At 50.8% G+C, this 17,485-nt stretch overlaps 1 protein-coding gene across 2 annotated transcripts in view; it reads left to right on the plus strand.

The window, feature by feature from the left end:
* The window catches only part of Polr1a (RNA polymerase I subunit A), a 70,687-nt gene extending 53,756 nt beyond the window's left edge, over positions 1-16,931 (plus strand). Inside the window, exons 25-34 of one of the 2 annotated variants that reach the window (XM_048352545.1) lie at positions 1,192-1,359; positions 2,164-2,299; positions 2,757-2,914; positions 7,444-7,570; positions 11,325-11,435; positions 11,905-12,186; positions 13,404-13,604; positions 14,952-15,069; positions 15,551-15,715; positions 16,009-16,931. In XM_048352545.1, the coding sequence (XP_048208502.1) occupies positions 1,192-1,359; positions 2,164-2,299; positions 2,757-2,914; positions 7,444-7,570; positions 11,325-11,435; positions 11,905-12,186; positions 13,404-13,604; positions 14,952-15,069; positions 15,551-15,715; positions 16,009-16,109 (1,567 nt within the window). In that variant the 3' untranslated portion in view covers positions 16,110-16,931. Of the gene's footprint in view, positions 1-1,191; positions 1,360-2,163; positions 2,300-2,756; positions 2,915-7,443; positions 7,571-11,324; positions 11,436-11,904; positions 12,187-13,403; positions 13,605-14,951; positions 15,081-15,110; positions 15,134-15,165; positions 15,314-15,550; positions 15,716-16,008 lie in introns of those variants that run through there. The other variant, XM_048352546.1, reaches the window with a different exon arrangement.
* The last annotated feature ends 554 nt before the right edge of the window (positions 16,932-17,485 follow it).

The raw sequence follows: 17,485 nt of genomic DNA on the forward strand, positions 1-17,485 counted from the left end.
TAGGTAGTCAGGAAGCCAGGCATGATGCAAGCTAGCACAGTACTTCAGAGTGTGCAGTTCACCAAGAGTCCAGTGCCCTACTGGAGATCATTTGTCCCAGTCCTCCCCCTGTGATAGCAGATGAGGTATAGGGAGTGGCTGACAGAGGCTTCAGGAGTAAGACTGGCAGCTGGATGCTGGGGAGCCCCAGACAGGTGAGCAAAGACACATGCCTGAGTGGAGGAACTAGAAGGGAATCCAGGAGTCTCTCCCCTTAGCGTAGCCATTCCAGCCAGGCCTTGGGGAGTCCCTGAATCTCCTGATTCCCAGGTTGTCTAGCTGCCAGCTCGGCTTCCCCTGAAAGAGCAAAATCCAAAGCCCTCCAACTCCTGCCTACATCCCTACAGCCAATGAGGCTCATTTGCTGTCAGCAAATGGAAATGTAGCTTTATGACTTCTCGCTACTGAGCTACTGCTCCTAACCGCCCATGGTCCTTCTTGTAATAGAGTTTTTAAAGGGCTAGCTGTCATAGGAAGGATGGTTAGTACATTCCAGAGGGTTCAGAGTGAATGCTTAATGTTTTGTTTGGGATTCATATTTTGTTGTTTGGTTTTGTTTTTTGTTATTATTGTTTTTGTTACTTCAAGACAGGATCTTGCTGGGTAGCCCAGGCTAGCCTCAAACTCATAGATCTTCCAGCCTCAGTCTGCAGAATGCTCCACCATACTTAATTTGACTTCCATAGGTAATTCTGATGTGATCTGCATCCACTTACAGTAATAAAGAAAATAAGATTATACCATTGCTTAGTGAGCCTGAACTTCTTGCCCAGTTTGTATAGCAGGAGGTGTAGACTCTCCGGACTGTCACAACTAGCTCAGGGGCAGAGGGACAAATGCAGCTGATCCCAGAAATTCCTATTGTTCAGGGTCCTGTCATTAGTGGACCAATGTGGACACATGACTTTTTGGTGCCAACACAGTCGAAGCAGGGCTGTTTCCTGCTTTGCCACCCAGCTGAGAGGCTCACTGGGCAATTTTAGGGCATCCCAGGTGACTCACAGGAATCTTTTTAAAGACAAGAAGGATCATCTGCCTAGGAGAAGCCAGTCTGGGAAGAGGCATTGGGGAGGGTTTGGATTCTGGTTTCAGGTGACTTGGTGGAAGTCTCCTACCTGCTCCTGACTTCCCACTTCCCCCTCCTCTCTCCAGGCTGAGAACCTTGCTGCAGCTCAAGTGGCAGCGCTCACTGTGTGACCCAGGCGAGGCTGTGGGACTGTTGGCCGCCCAGAGCATTGGGGAACCCTCCACACAGATGACTCTGAACACCTTCCACTTCGCAGGCAGAGGCGAGATGAACGTCACCCTGGGTATTCCAAGGTGCGAGGTTGGTAGGGTGCGTGGATGGGATCTGCCCTGGCTTTCCCAGAAAGGAGTCCTTTGATTGGGGGTGGGGGGAGCAAGTGTGAGTGAGGTTAGGGCTCATCAAAATGCTTATTAGGGTTGGAATTTCCAGAGTCTGGTTGGTTTCTGTAGCCAAATCAGTGCTTAGGCCTCTTTAAGATGTCTGTTTATTCCCTTGCCAACTCCTGTATTAGAGTTACCAGGGATACTTAGAGAGACTGTACTGTTAAAAAGCCCCAACCTCCCAACCAAGACCACCTGGTTACCCACCTCCAGGGGTGCAATTCCTATGGCCATGGCCCTTTAGGTACATGGTTGCTTGCTGCAATGCGATAATTGCTAGGGAAGAGTGTAGAGTTAGATCCATAGCAATCAGTCTGTGATTGGCCACTTTCTGGCAGTTGGATTCTGGACAGCCTTGTTGACTTCTCGACTATGGGATACCCTCCTGTGTACTACCGGAGGCCAGGCTCACCGTGAACTGGCTGAGCTTATGGGCAGAGTGTAGAAGGAATGCCACGGTGCAGATCTGACTTGCTCTGCATCCTGGTTATTGTTTACTTCTTAGGAAGCAAGAATCCATGAGCCAGCGCTGCAGGGAGAAATCAGACAAGGAGAGTCTATGTCCCATGGGGCAGAGCTGATTTATAATCTTCCCTGTGGGAAGATTTTGGGGCTTTTTACATCCCAGAAGAACTCTGATATTTAGAATAGACTTCAGATGACCAGATTACCCAATCTGGTTACCTCTTACAATGATGTGCCCTTCTTCTGTGACAGGTTGAGGGAGATTCTTATGGTGGCTAGTGCCAACATCAAGACACCCATGATGAGTGTCCCCGTCTTCAACACCAAGAAAGCCTTGAAGAGAGTGAAGAGCCTGAAGAAGCAGCTCACCAGGGTGTGCCTAGGGGAGGTAACTGTCTCTTGTGTCTGGGCAGCACACTGGGTGGAGGGAGACGGGATGCTGTGTCCTCCCATCTCTGCAGAGCACACTTTTGACTGCTCAGACCCTTAGCTTAGATTCCTACTAGGAAGCGAGAGGCCAAGAGGTGGATCAAGAGCCTTTTAAGATAACTGCTAGTTGTACAGCACCTTCATGGGCCTAAAAAGTACAATAAGAAAGCTATTTGGGTTGGCTTACCAGAATTTCTTTCAGGGAAACACAGGGAGGCTCCCATTCCTCCCAGGCTTAAGGATACTCTGGAGATGGCCTCTAAGCTATAGGTCCCTACCCTGTTTCTCCAAGGATTCATGCAGGAAGATCTCACTAGGGTTGGGATTTTATCCTGTCACCTGAGCTGCTGTCCTTTCAAACCCTTGGTTTCCTGCACTTGCAGCACAGTGTGTTCCCCGAGCTCCTCTCATTCTAGGTGTTGCAGAAAGTTGATGTCCAGGAGTCCTTCTGCATGGGGGAAAAACAGAACAAATTCCGGGTATATGAGCTGAGGTTTGAGTTCCTGCCACGTGCCTATTACCAACAGGAGAAGTGCCTGAGACCCGAGGACATCCTGCATTTCATGGAAACAAGGTCAGAATTTGGGCCGTATTTGGCCCATCGATTACTCCTGGCCACAGGGCTCCAGGAGGTGGTGCATATTTTCCCAGCAAGCCTTGCAGAAGTGTTTAGGAACTGCAGGCCCTGCAGCCTAATCCAGAAACCCCGCCCAGATCTGGCTTATGGGTACAAATTAGCCACACATTACTCTTTCCTTGAGTTGATGGCTCAAGATGTTGTCCTCTTGAGCTCATAGTGTTAAGATGTGTGAATGTTGTTTACAATGAAGAGAAGGAAGTCCTATCGTAGTGGTGCTTCTGTGATGTCAGCCCAGCACACGGTGTTAGTAATGGGATTAATTCCGGGCAGAATATTGAAATTCCTGTTATATTTAGAGTTTTGTCAATAATGAACAGTGTCATACTGCTTTTAAACCCTGGTTTTATAACTGAGGTTGCCTGTAGCTTCTTACAAAGACATTCTGGCTCCCAACTGGTGAACTTTATTTTTCTCTCAAGTCCAGATTACTCTTAGGCATTTGAAAAGCATATGCTATAATGCTGATTGCCCAGGGTCAGGAGGGTGGATTCTTTATGACTAGGGCAAGCAAAAAAGAGCCAAAAAAGCACTTCTTACTCACCCATTGACCCTAATTGTAGCAAACTCCAAGGGCTGCAGAACCTCGGAGATTAGCAGAGTCCAGTGAAGTGGACTGGAAGGGCCCTGGCAGACTTAAAAGAATGTGGGACCTATCTCAAGGGACTGGCTATTACCATGCAGAGACGTGAGCCAGGGTGGCTAGATCCTCTGATTTAAAACAAAGTCTGCCTCCTTTTTTTCTTTTCTTTCTTCCTTTCTTTCCTTCCTTCACTCCTTTACTCCTTCCCTCCCTCCCTCCCGGCTGGCATGCCTCCCTGCCTCCCTCCCTCCCTTCTTCCCTTCCTCCCTCCCTCCTTCCCATCCTTCCTCCCTCTTTGCCTCCTTCCCTTTCTTTTTCTTTCTTTCTTTAATTATCTGGTTGCCTGCTTTCACTTTTTTTTTTTTTTTGCAAGTCCTGCGGCTTGAACTCAAGGCTCTGGACACTGTCCCCAAGCTTTTTGTGCTCAAGGCTAGCACCCTACTGTTGAGTTCCATTTCTGGCTTTTGTGGCAGTAAATTGGAGATAAGAGTCTCACAGACTTCCTTGCACTCTGGCTTCAAACTGCCATCCTTAGATCTCAACCTCCTGAGTCGCTAGGATTACAGGCATGAGCCATTGTGCCCAGGACTACTTTTGAGTTTATAAGAGGAAGTCTCCTAATTTTTAAATACCTGCAACTAGTTGATATCCTTTTAAAAGTGCATATCTGGCCAAGATTGGACCCGGGGCCATTGACCACTGCCTGTAATCTAGACCAGCTCCTGGGTCTTCCCAGAGCTCCTCAGATGTAGAGAATTGGTAGCAGAGCATAAAAGAAAGTTTCCTTCAGCCATCTCACAGCTGCACCAAGCCACCAAAGTTGATCACTGGGGCAGGTGAGAACAGGAGAGGGGCCAAGACCTACTGTCTCCTGCTCCTTGATTTCCCTGCCCTGTAGGTAAGGTCTGGCTGCAGGGTGATCCTCTCAGCAGATGGCCTTTAAGGTGGTGGGTATCAGGGTAGAAGAGTTTGGACTCAAATTAAGCTCTCAGACAGGGGCCATTCCCTAGGTGGATCCTGCTTCAGATGATACAAGCTCTCAGCTTGTTCGGGTTGGGCCTTGGGGAACACCTGCATCAGCACCTGCCTAGGTCAGGAAGGTTTGTCAGGTGTTCCACAGGCTCCAGAACACCGGGCACAGTGACAGCCCTGTGGGCTCCTCACAGAGAGGAGCAAGTACAATGGATGTTTGTGTTGGCCTGGCAGCTCTCTTCTGAGAGGTGGGACTTAGGATCACGTGACCTCTTGAGAACGATGGAAAGTGGGTGGAGTCTGTGGCCTGTCCCATTTCTCTTCACCTGAGGCTCCAAAGCAGCTAGGTTGCCACAAAGATGAGCTGGGCTGTGATTAGTTCATTTACTGATATTACCTCATGGAACTGAAAATAGTAAATCACTTTTGAAAGTCTTCCTGATAAATGACAGCCCTGGCTTGCTCCCAACAGTGAAGTACTTTTTTAATCTCTTAGTTGTGTTGTGTTTATACTTTTGAAAAGCTGTGATAAACAAGGCCATGTGCAGTCATTTCCGGTAGGGTAAGTCTTAGTGACTTCAGCAGCAGGACTTTGAGGGCTCAGACAAGATGAAAGCTGGAGCAGACTATGAACTAGGCTTGGAGTCCCTTTATCAGGCCTGGCAGTAACCACTTTAAGAGCCCAAAGGAAATGGAAGGGAATTGGAAGTGTGCTTACAGAAAAACCACTCTCCCCCTAGAGCGGTTTCTTCTTCATCCCCATTCCCTCTCACTCCTCTCTCTGCCACCACCTTCCCTGTCTTCTCTCCCAATTATAGAAAGATTTTTGAGTCACATAAATTAGAAAAATAGGACCAGAGGTGCCAGTTGGAGTTGTCCATAAGCATGAATAGTCCCTGATGGCTATACTGGCACCCATCCATCACTTTGAATGTTTGGGTGAATTATCTATAAGATGGACTGGGGTGGTGAGTTGAAGAAGCAGGAGAGGGTAGGTTTGGGCCTCCAGTTCTGGCCTGAGACCAACCCCATGGCTGTCTCTGTAGTTAGAATGTAATTGTAATTATTTATGTGGGAGGGGAGGTTCCTCTGCCACCCACTCCTGTTCCATTCTAGTTAGTACACTCTGACATCCAGGAAGCATTCACTGAGGGCCACCGTCTCCCTTGCTCTTAGCAAGATCACAGAAGGGCAGACTGGCTTCCCCTCAGAAGCACTAGTATACTGCTGACCTGTCTCCCACTTGCTTTTTTCATTCTGCCTTCTCCCAATTCTCACCAGTCCTGGTCACTAAAAGATGTGGGCAAGGCAGGCAGGATTCTGGCTGAGGATCAAAGGAGTCTTCGGGGAAACAATGTATCTGCATTTTGACCCAGCCTTGAAGGATAGGTACAGCCTCAGCCAGCACAGGGAGGGGGAAAGTTGCTGGCAAAGCAGGCTTTGAGCAAAGCCCAAAGGATGCTTGGGGATGGGAGGCGGTAGCCAGTGAGGCCGGGGCAGTGTGAGTGTCAGGGTGGGGCCTCAGAGATGAGGCCTTGCCACCCATTGACACAGACCACAGGAGGGACCTGATGAGATAGAGCAGTAACCCCAGCAGGGGGCAGCATCCCACTCTAGCTCTTCCTCTTTGTAGTACCTGTGAGCCAGGTGAGAGCAGTCCCACATTCTGGACAAGATCAAGGGCTCCATCTGTGCTTGAGCACCTTGGGGTTGTGAACCTGAGCCTGTCCTTTCAAAAATATTTCATCTATCCCTCTCTTCCTAGTCTGTCTTTCCAAAGTCATGACTTGCTTCCTTGTATCTGAACCCCCCCCCCCCCCCCCCGCCCCAAGAGCTTGCATAGCCTCTCCATTGCCACTGGGCCTCATTTTTCTGACAAGAACCAAAACTTCAACAAAACTAAAAAAACTATGTACCTGTTTAAAAACCTAAAAAATACAAAAAAGAAAAAAAAAGGAGAGAGGAGGCTATTCCTTTGTTTACTGCAAAACAGTAATCATTTGATCTGCCTGCTCTTCAAATTCAGACTAAACTCCTTGAAAGAGGGGAACCTGACCCTACGTTGCCCCAGGGCTAGGCCAGGAAGAACACAGGAAGCTTCAGAGAACACCAGATGATTGGAGGGAGGCCTCTCCAGGGTCCTAGCACTTTCTAGTTTGGTGTGCTCTTACAGCCTTATGAAGAAGAAACAAGAGGTTACCTTGAAACAGGGAGAGGACAGGGTGAGGAGGCCCCAAGGGACCCTTTAAAATGGGCCATGGAGGAAGAAGGCCAAGGATAGATACTCAGATTCTGATGTCCAAGCAGGTCCTTTGAAGTTGATTGGGTTCTAACCTGTTGACAGCATTCATTGGTGAAAGTTAGTTGTTGATGGTTTTTGATACTCTAATGAATTTTTTCAGTCTTGATTCCTTCCTCTAATTGTCAGGGCTCCCACACCAAGGACAAAGCACTTTCTGGAAGTACTGTAGGTGGCAAGCAGGGAAAAGTGTTGGACCTAGGTTTGATTCCCTTCTCCTACATTTGAATCTGCCGTCCTTGTTAGAGGTCACCAACAACTGACACTCACCCAGCATATATTTTTCCAGGCCCTGGGACAGGCATCAGGTATAGGGTCATTTTGATCCTTAGAATTATACAAAACATGTGAATACTCACATTTTCCAGATGAGCAAGTTAACATTTGGGAAGTTGTTAGTCATGTTCAGACCCACATGCTCCAGGAGTGACAACAGAGATTTAGACCAGGCCTATCAGCCTATGGGCTGCTCTTCATTCTGATGTGATAGGAGAGGCTGGCCTCTGTCCTGTGTTCTAATCTCCCATGGGACACCCTCAGCATTTGGCCCTCAGGGAGGAGACAAGACACAGGGGTACTAATGGGGGCTTGCTTGGCTTTTTTCTCACTCAGATTCTTTAAACTCCTGATGGAATCTATCAGAAAGAAGAGTAGTAAAGAATCAACCTTCAGAAGCGTGAACACACGAAGAGCTACACAGAAGGATCTCGATAATGCTGAAGAGTCCGGGAGGACTCGGGTGAGTGAGTCCTGAAGGTCTCTCAGGGGCTGCACAGAGATGGTCCCAGGCCTGGAACTATATAGGGTATATGTAGCCTTCTTTGTGTGGAAGGCCTCGTGGCTATTCTTAGTGCTCTGTGAGGTTCCTTCATAGTGTCAGCTCGTCTTTCTACTTACCTCATTCAGCTTCTATCTGCTGCTCTTCCAGAGCTAACAAACCCCATGGTTTTGTTTGTTTGTGTCGGTCATGGGGCTTGAACTCAAGGCCTGGGTGCTGTCCCTGAGCTTTTTCACTCAAGGCTATAGTACTCTACCACTTTGATCCACAGCCCCACTTCTGGCTTTCTGGTGGTTAATTGGAGATAAGAGTCTCACAGACTTTCCAGTGTGAGTTGGCTTTAAACAGCAATACTCAGCTCTCAGCCTCCTGAGCATCTAGGATTACAGGCATGAGCCACCAATGCCCAGCACCACATGTGTTGTCAAGTTTGATGAGCAAGGCCAAGGAGGCTGCCAGACACCATGGCCCAGGTGAACCTCAGGACACCTATTTTGCTCTCAAGGACTCTTCTGTAAAAGGCTTTCATCCTAACAATTGGGCCTTGCCTAATATGGAGTATGAAGTCTTTGAAGCTTTGTTTTGCTCTGCATTTGACTTTCTGAGGCCAGATAAACAGGGGCCCACCAGGACACTGGCAGGGACCAGACAGCTGTTTTAAAACAGAAAAGTTGCTGGGTGCCAGTGGCTCATGCCTGAAGTCTTAGCTATTAAGAAGGCTGAGATCGGGCTGGGGATATGGCCTAGTGGCAAGAGTGCTTGCTTCGTATACATGAGGCCCTGGGTTCAATTCCCCAGCACCACATATACAGAAAATGGCCAGAAGTGTCGCTGTGGCTCAAGTGGCAGAGTGCTAGCCTTGAGCAAAAAGAAGCCAGGGACAGTGCTCAGGCCCTGAGTCCAAGCCCCAGGACTGGCCAAATAAAAAGAAGGCTGAGATCTAATTTGAAGCCAGCCTGAGCAGAAAAGTCTGTGAGACTCTTTAGTTCTAATTAACTACCAGATATGGCTCATGTGGTAGTGCTAGCCATGAGTTCAAGCTCAGGACCAGTCCCCCAGAAAAACAGCACACAACCCAACACCAGAGAAGTTGAAACTCAGTCTGAAAAGGGAAGGATCAGGAAATCACCACTGGCAAAGGAGTCTGGGAATAGTGATTTCTCTTGTGCCATCAGAGCAGGCCAGACCTGAGGAGCAGTGTGGCAGGTCTCTTAGCAGGGGCCAGCACTTTCCAGGGCTGGGCAGCAGTGGACAGTGCCAGTGTGTGCCTGCTGAGTCCCCTGCCACCATGCGGACCCGTATTCTTCTATCTGGCTATGTGGTCACTGAAAGTCCATGAACAAAGGAACGAGTCTCATAAAATGCAAAAGTTAAGCAGAGCTTTATTTTGCACAAAGCATGGAGAATGAAACTGACCGGCCTGGGCCACTTCTGAGTAGAAGCGACCTCCCCTAGCCTTACAGGCTAACTTTTATAGGCAAAAGACCACAACCCACGAGGTCTCAGGTGCTAAGGGCTGATCTTAATTGCTATTGGCCCATGCTAGGGGACCTCCGGCCTGGGTCTTTGTGATTGACTGTTAACCTTCTACAGCTGTCTGTTCTGGTCCTGTTATCAAAGAAGAGAGCTGTGGCCACAAGGCACATAGCTGTCTGGAAACTGACCCTGATCACCACTGGTCAGGGACAGGGAGATACGTGTGCTTCTGGCTGACTGGGCGCCTCCACCTGGTCTGTTCTTCTGGGCTCTGTTATCGGGAGGCTGTCTAGTTTTCTATGCTTGTTTTGAACAGACTATAGAGCTGAGTTAATTCTGTCAGTTCTGTGAAGCAAGGGGTTAGCAAAAATTTAAACAACAAAATGGCTGCTAAGCTAAAGCCGAGCAGTTTTAGTTACAAAGTCCCTTTCAGTCACTTCTCTCTGGACCTGTCTCCTTTTCCTTAAATGAAGGGTTGGCTTAGACTACCATTATCTTTGAAAACTAGTCTGGCCTTAATTCTCACTTCACTCAAAAGGAGAGGAGTCTGTGGGGGGAGGGGGAGACAGTAGAGACCAGGTCTGTGAAACCAAAAACTTCTTGTCAAATGGTATTTCCCACAGGTTTGGGTCAGCGACCTTACATTATGTAACTAAAACCAAACAACTACTCAACATATAAAGGTCAAAAATCGACTTCTCAGTGTATCACAATAGCTCAAAAGCTATGTATGTATGTTCATATAAGACAAGGACAGGGGGCTGGGGATATGGCTTAGTGGCAAGAGTGCCTGCCTCATATACATGAGGCCCTGGATTCGATTCCCCAGCACCACATATACAGAAAATGGCCAGAAGTGGCGCTGTAGCTCAAGTGGCAGAGTGCTAGCCTTGAGCAAAAAGAAGCCAGGGACAGTGCTCAGGCCCTGAGTCCAAGCCCCAGGACTGACCAAAAAAAAAAGACAAGGATGGGGCTGGGGATATGGCCTAGTGAAAAGAGTGCTTGCCTTATATACATGAGGCCCTGGGTTCCATTCCCAAGCACCACATATACAGAAAATGGCCAGAAGTGGCGCTGTGGCTCAAGTGGCAGAGTGCTAGCCTTGAGCAAAAAGAAGCCAGGGACAGTGCTCAGGCCCTGAGTCCAAGCCCCGGGACTGGCCGAAAAAAACAAACAACAACAAGAAAAAAGACAAGGACAAGCAAACCCTATTGTCGACATTACACTTAAAGCCCTAGGCGAATTTCCTTTGGTGTAGGCCACATGGCTACTGTATATGTTTTTGGTACACTGTGTATTGTATATATGTCTACCTGACCTAGGGAAGGGAAAGAAAAACAGGGTGTAAGATATCACAAGAAATGTACACACTGCCCTACGATGTAACTGTACCCCTTTTGTACAACATCTTGTCAAAAAAATTGTTTAATTAATAATTTTTTTTAAAAAAAGAGGAGTCAAGGTCAGGAGGAAGATAGTGTAACTGGTTTTTGAAATATTTAGTATTCCACCAAGATAGCCCTTCTTCATTCCTAGCTGCAATGGGACTGATTAAAAATATTTGGAATGCTATTTTTTTTCTTGCCAGTGCCAGGGCTTAAACTCATGGCCTGGGCACTGTCCCTGAGCTTCTTTTGCTCAAGGCTAGCACTCTGTACCACTTGAGCCACAGCACCACTTCCAGCTCTTTCTGTGTATGTGGTACTGAGGAATCGAATCCAGGGCTTCGTGCATGCTAGGCAAACACTCTACCACTAAGCTGCATTCCCAGCCCCTTACCATCTTTTTTAATGGCTTGGTGAGTTCTAGCACTTTTTTTTTTCTTTCAGTGGTGCTGTGGATCAAATCCAAGGCCTTTGAACATGCTAAGCAAGTGCTCTACCACTGAATTGTATTCTTAGCCCCACAGTCCCTCTTCTTTTTAAGGTTTAAATATGAAATACTTTACAAGTGGAAGGTGTAAGAGTAAAGACTGAAGTTTTGAAAAAGGCCTAGATTCCAGGGCTAGAGTGGATCCCGGGGGTAGAGGGGGTAGATGGAAGGCAAGTGATGGCAGGGTAAGTAGATGGGTGGTTTGGTAGGAGATAGTAGGTGAGGTAATGGTGGCTAGATGGGTAAGAAGAGAGGTTGGCAAGTAAGTGGGTGGGTGGGTGGATGGATAAGTTGGTGGGTGGGCAAATGGATTCACCAAGCACTAGATAGTGGGACTAATCAGTTTCTTCCTGTCCTCAAACCACAGGGAGAACAGGAAGGTGATGAGGAAGAAGAGGGGAACATTGTGGATGCTGAGGCTGACGAGGGGGATGCTGATGCCTCTGACACTAAACGCAAGGAGAAGCAAGAGGAAGAGGTGAGAGGTTTTGACTATGCCTGCAGGGTTCTCCCCTAACACAAGCCACCCCTCCGTATCCTCCTGGGGAACCCACCAGAATTCGAATCGGACTCAAGGTCCCAGAAAAAGTGGCAAGACATCAGCTGCCTCCTGTTTCTCCAATGAAAATATGATACCCTTTATCCTTTTTCCAAACCAGTCCCTTACTCTCCTAATCTCTGTAAGAAAGAAGAGTTAGAGAGGCAGAGGCAATTCACAGGCTGAGTGGGTGAGCCAGGAAAGCTGTGGAGGGTAAGCTTCCTCCAAGGGGCCCAGAAACAGCAGGCTCAACGGTGGCTGTCTCAAGTGAGAGGCTGGAAATGGGACGGCCAGAGTAGAGAAGCCAGGAGTGTGGGGACCAGGTCAGGACTTGGCAGGGGCACCAGTTCCACAAAGCCCAGGTGATGGTGGGGCCCTGAGAGACAGCCTCAACCCCATTTCCTGCCAGGTGGATTATGAGAGTGAGGAAGAGGAAGAGAAGGAAGAGGAAGAGGAGGAAGAGGACACCCAGGAAGAAGGGAACATCCATGGTGACAGCGCCCATCAGGCCCGTGGTCCAGAGGAGGAGGTGGGTTCAGGCATGGAAGAAGCCTTGCCCCAGAAGCCTCCCCGTCACCGCCGGGGACCCCAGGGAGCTGAAGCTGTGCAGCGCCGGGTCCAAGCTGTGCGTGAGGCGCACTCATTCATTGAAGACTACCAGTATGACACCGAAGAGGGCCTGTGGTGCCAGGTCAGTGACCACACCTCCCAGCCCCGGGGGCCCTCAAGGTAGGGGCCTGCTGTAGAGCCCCCTGACTGCTGGGAAGTGGGACAGCCACGCTTCCCATGCCTGCTTTTCCCATATGCAGACCTCTGGGAATGGTGGCTCTGTGTGTGTGTGTGTCTGTGTGTGTGCGCGTGCGCGTGTGTGTGTGTGTGCGTGTGCGCATGTACAGTAGTCCTGGGGCTTGAGTTCAGGGCCTATGTGTTAGCTGCTCTTTGTGTATATGTGTTTGTGTGTGCATGTGTGTATATGCATGCATGTGTGCGCATAGTAGTCCTGGGGCTTGAATTCAGGGCCCAGGTGTTGTCCTTGAACTTGTCTGCTCAAGGCCAGTGCTCTGCCACTTGAGCCACAGCTCCATTTCCACCTTTTTGGTGATTAATTGGAGATAAGAGTCTCACGGACTTTCCTACCTGGGCTGGCTTTGAACTGTAATCCTCAGATCTCAGCCTCCTGAGTAGCTGGGGTTATAGGGATGAGCCATTGGCACCCAGCTGGCTACTCTTGTTTTAATCCCAAATTCTGTTCAGAATCTGGTGATGGCTATAAACTGTCCTCCCCAAAGTGCAATCCCACACATGTCACCCTCAAACGCCTAGTGATCAGTTCGCTCTGAATCTTATTTCCCAGGCCTTGTAGGCACTTCCCAACATGTCACCTCAGTCAACCCTCAGGACATAAACATTTAACAAACCTCACAGTTGTAGTGGAGGCTTAGTTCCCGCCAGCAAGTTGGAACCCGTCCCCTCCCTCTCTCTCTCTCTCTCTCTGACACACACACACACACACACACACACACACACTCACACACACCCTCTTGCTCACCATTCTGGAGACTGCATGGTTCCCTTAAGGAACAGTACAGATATGACTTAACATGACTGAGAATTAGCCTTTGTCTTCCTTGGATCGCTTTAGTGGTTCCAAATGGTAATAAACCAACAGAATCCCAGGCACAGAAAACAAGGACTGCGGTTTGGGCCATGGAAAGGACAGTAGGACCGCGTTGAGTGGTTGTGAAGCCACCCAGTGTTCAGGTCCCCCTGCCCATTCACACAACAAGATCCCTTCCTCCAGCCAGGGTGTAAGTCACCACAGGAGCTTGGAAGGAATTCCTTAGGCCCGGCCCGCAGAGCCCCGTCCTGTTGACAGGGCTGGGAATAGCATCTTCCCCCCTCCTCTAGGTGACAATGAAGCTCCCTCTGATGAAGATCAACTTCGACATGAGCTCCCTGGTGGTGTCCCTGGCCCACAATGCTGTCGTTTACACAACCAAGGGCATCACTCGGTGCCTTCTGAACGAAACGACCAACAGAGAGCATGAGAAGGAGCTCGTGCTGAACACAGAGGGAATCAACCTCCCGGAGCTGTTCAAATATGCCGAGGTGTGTGTCATTCGCTAGCATGTCTGCCTGTCTGCCAGCCCCCAGGAGCAGAGCTGATTGACCTCGCCCTTCCTGAGCCACACATGCGCCAAGCCAAGTGTTCGCCCTTGCTTACCCCCTGGGGGCCATAATTATGTCTTCGAGTCTTGCTTAGGCTTCCAGTATAAAAGCCTGCTGAACTTGAACCCAGAGTGTCCTAGACACATTTGACTACAATTTTTGCCCTTGAAATGAAGATCTCCCTGACAGTTGGGAGAAGTGGTTTGCCACATTGCTGCTCTGGATGCTGCTCCCTGTTTGGTAACAAGAGACCCTGGCCCGAACCCAGCATCCGCCCGCCGCCACCGAGGCGTTGTGCTCCTTTCTCTCCTGCTCACCACGACCTCCCACCTTCCCTCCAAGTTCTCAGTGCTAGAGCACAAGGCTTTCCCTGTGGGACACTCAGGAGCTTGGAGCCCCTGTCACCTATTCTCTCCTAGCCTCCCACACGTGGGTCCCCACCCCTCACTGCCCCAAGCCTCTCCCCAAGAGTTTTCTCAGATGTGGGAGCAGGAACGAGCGCCCTTCCTGAGCGCAAGCCTCCTGCTTCCACAGGACATGGCGTAGGCTGAACTCCCATGAATTTTCAACACGCTCCATGCAGGCTGCCTGTCTCCCCTTGTCTCCTGTGGAACATGGCTGTGTCTCCCCTTGTCTCCTGTGGAACATGGCTGTGTCTCCCCTTGTCTCCTGTGGAACATGGCTGTGTCTCCCCTTGTCTCCTGTGGAACATGGCTGTGTCACCCCTTGTCTCCTGTGGAGCATGGCTGTGGCCAGGAAAATGTCCTCTCCAGCCTTAGTGCAGAGCTCCCAAGAGCCCCTCAAAAGATGGCCCCTGATGAGCCTGGCAAACCCCCATAGAAATGACCTGGCTCTGTTCTCCGGGCCCTGCAGAAGTATTCGAGGACCACCACTGAGAGCACTCTCCTCACCTCCCCAGGGGGCCCCCACCCTAGGAAACAGGTTTCTCCATCAAAAGAATAATAAAGTTACATTATTATTATAAAGGAATAACGAGGGCTGGGGATGTAGTAAACAGGCTAAAACAAACAATAGTAAGGAATAAGAAATTACTTTCTTTTTAGTGAATCTGAGTGGCTTCTAGTATCTGGTGGCAGCAGAAGAGGCCTGAGGGCTTGGCTAGTGTGCTGTCACCTCTTTGCCAGTGGTTTCCCCCACCCCCCAATTCCACACTTGGTCCTTAGCTGTTCTCAGCTGCTAGGCACGGAGTGGTGGGTGGGAGGCATATGTGCTGATGGTAAGAGCCTTGGGCGCAGCTCTGAAATGGGTCCCTCTGTCTCTGCCCAGGTGCTGGACCTGCGCCGCCTCTACACCAACGACATCCACGCCATGGCCAACACTTACGGCATCGAGGCTGCTCTGCGGGTGATCGAGAAGGAGATCAAGGATGTGTTTGCCGTGTACGGTAAGAGGAGCTCGGGCAGAGCGGCCGGTGTGGGCCGTGCATCGAGGCAGGGACTCAGACGCAGGTGCACATGAGTGTGTCCGCAGGAGACTGCAGTCTCCAAGAGCCCCTCAGAGGACATGGGGGAGGGGGTGTGACGGCCCCATCTCTGTGGCTGCGGTCTCTTCCAGGAAGCTCCCCTTTGATGACTAAGCCCCATTTTGCCTTCAGGGTTCCAAATCCCCAGTGAAAATAGCCAGGCTAGAACTCGCCTCCTGTGCTTCTGGGTGGGAGTGGGAAGCAGGATGCAGAGACAGTAAAGGCCCTCAGTCAAGACACGCCACAGTGCTGGCTGAGGACGTGATAGGGCTGGGAAGCAGCCCCGGGTCTGGGCCCTGAGCCAAGCGCTAACTTGGAGTAACCTGGCTGATGGCAGGTGTTACTCCCAGCTTATCCTCTTGTCACTGCTTAATCCTTTCTGATGTTACCACCTCCGTGACAGGCATCGCAGTCGATCCTCGCCATCTCTCGCTGGTCGCTGATTATATGTGTTTTGAGGGTGTTTACAAGCCACTGAATCGCTTCGGGATCCGGTCCAGCTCCTCCCCTCTGCAGCAGATGACGTTTGAAACCAGCTTCCAGTTTCTGAAGCAGGCCACCATGATGGGTCAGTGTGGGACAGGTGCCGGGGCCTGCCTCTCCCTCTGCCCTGGGCAGATAGCCCAGCCCACAGGGCACTATCACAGCAGCTTGAAGCTAGCGAGCTCTTAAGGCGTGGCAGCAGCCATCTGCCTCTGCCTTCTGAAGGAAGAGGGTGGCGGTGGCGGGGAGCTTCCCCAGCTTGAAGTGAAGAAGTAACTGCAGTGTTACTGCAGAGCCGTCACCACCTCAGCACTGAGTCGCCGGCCCCTCGCACCACCCCTCCCTCCACCCCCTGACATAGTCTTGTGTCTCTTGCAGGGTCCCGCGACGAGCTGAGGTCCCCTTCAGCCTGCCTTGTGGTGGGGAAGGTTGTCAAGGGGGGGACAGGCCTGTTTGAACTCAAGCAGCCTCTGAGATAGTAGCCACCCAGACATTGTCTACCCAGCCCCGAAGATCTGGGTGCCAGCTGGCTGGCCTGCCGCTGACTGGACTGGACTCGAGACAGCTGAGAGCGTCCTTCCAGAGCACCTCGGCGACCTCGGCTTCTGGCTAGGCTGGCACTGTTCCCGTCCTCACCCACGTCTCACGGTTCCTGCCTGTTCTTCAGCCATAGCCAGGGCTTCGCTTGTGCTACAGGAGAAGCAAGGAAGGACAAGAAGCCCCAGGGCTGTTTACCAGAAAGCCCGGGGCGAGCAGTGTTTTGGTGATGCCAGGCGCCTTTAGGGCAGGGGAGTGAGATCTCTCCGGCTGTGAGCGGCCTGTGACTTCAGGTGGGCTCCTGATGAGCAGAACCATGAAACTGCTCCCGCTTCTCCCTCCTGCCAAATCCTCAGGTCCTCACCAGGCTTTTTTGCCTTGGCTAAGGGTGGGGTAGCATCATCCTCTGTCCAGGCCACGTCTGCGCCTGGGACAGAGCCCTGTCCCTGCCGCTGTGTTGCTTTGTGTCCTAGATCAGATTGGGCTTCACCGCTGTCCAGAGCCATCTGTCCCCTCAAACCCCAGCTTCCCCTGGCTCTCCTGGGCCAGTTGCCTGCTTTCCTGGTTCTGCGCTCCGCCTGGCACCGAGCCCGTGCCGCGCTGAAGGCCCTGCGCCGTCGGATCCTCCAGGCGCTCCCCCCGCAGCACGGCGGCAGAGGACTTGGACAGAGACTGTCAAATCAGAGCTGTTTCTATTTTTGTCTAATGTTATTTCAATTCAGACTGAGTAATAAACATGGCTAGAACTAGCTGTTGGGAGGGGGGAAAGACTGTAATTTTTAATTTTTCCCCTTGGTTTGTGGTTTCTGCATAGGGAGTTTAGAACCCAAGACTGGGATTTTCTTGGCACAGTCAGGTCTTGGGTCCCTCTGCCAGTTTTGATCTGTTGATGTGCTCTTGGATCTCAGCATCTGTTAACTTTCTACTGCTGACTCTGGTGTCCCCCAGGTGCCCCCTTCCAGCTCGGGCCCTGGAGTCAGGAGCATGGAGCTGTGCCAGTCCTGCTGGGGTGGCCTCGGTGGGGCTGAGGTGAAAGGCAGCCCATGCCAGAGGAAGGCACTAAGCTGCTGCCCCCAAGCGTGTGAGAGGAGCTGGCTTGTGCCACCCAGGAAACCTGCGGAAAGCAGGACCCCGTGATCCAGGCTGCCAGGGTCTGCAGGGCTTGGGCACAGAGGAACAGGAGGGCCTCCATGAGTGGAAGAAGGAAGGGCTCGCAGGGCCCGTCGGCAGGGTTGGGCATTGATGGTTTGAACTCCTCATCCTGGAGGTATAAGAGACTCCTCAAAGGAGTTCCCAAGGTATCCTAGTGGTGGGGCCA

This window comes from Perognathus longimembris, chromosome 8, assembly GCF_023159225.1.
Source record: "Perognathus longimembris pacificus isolate PPM17 chromosome 8, ASM2315922v1, whole genome shotgun sequence".
NCBI classification, from domain to species: Eukaryota; Metazoa; Chordata; class Mammalia; order Rodentia; family Heteromyidae; genus Perognathus; species Perognathus longimembris.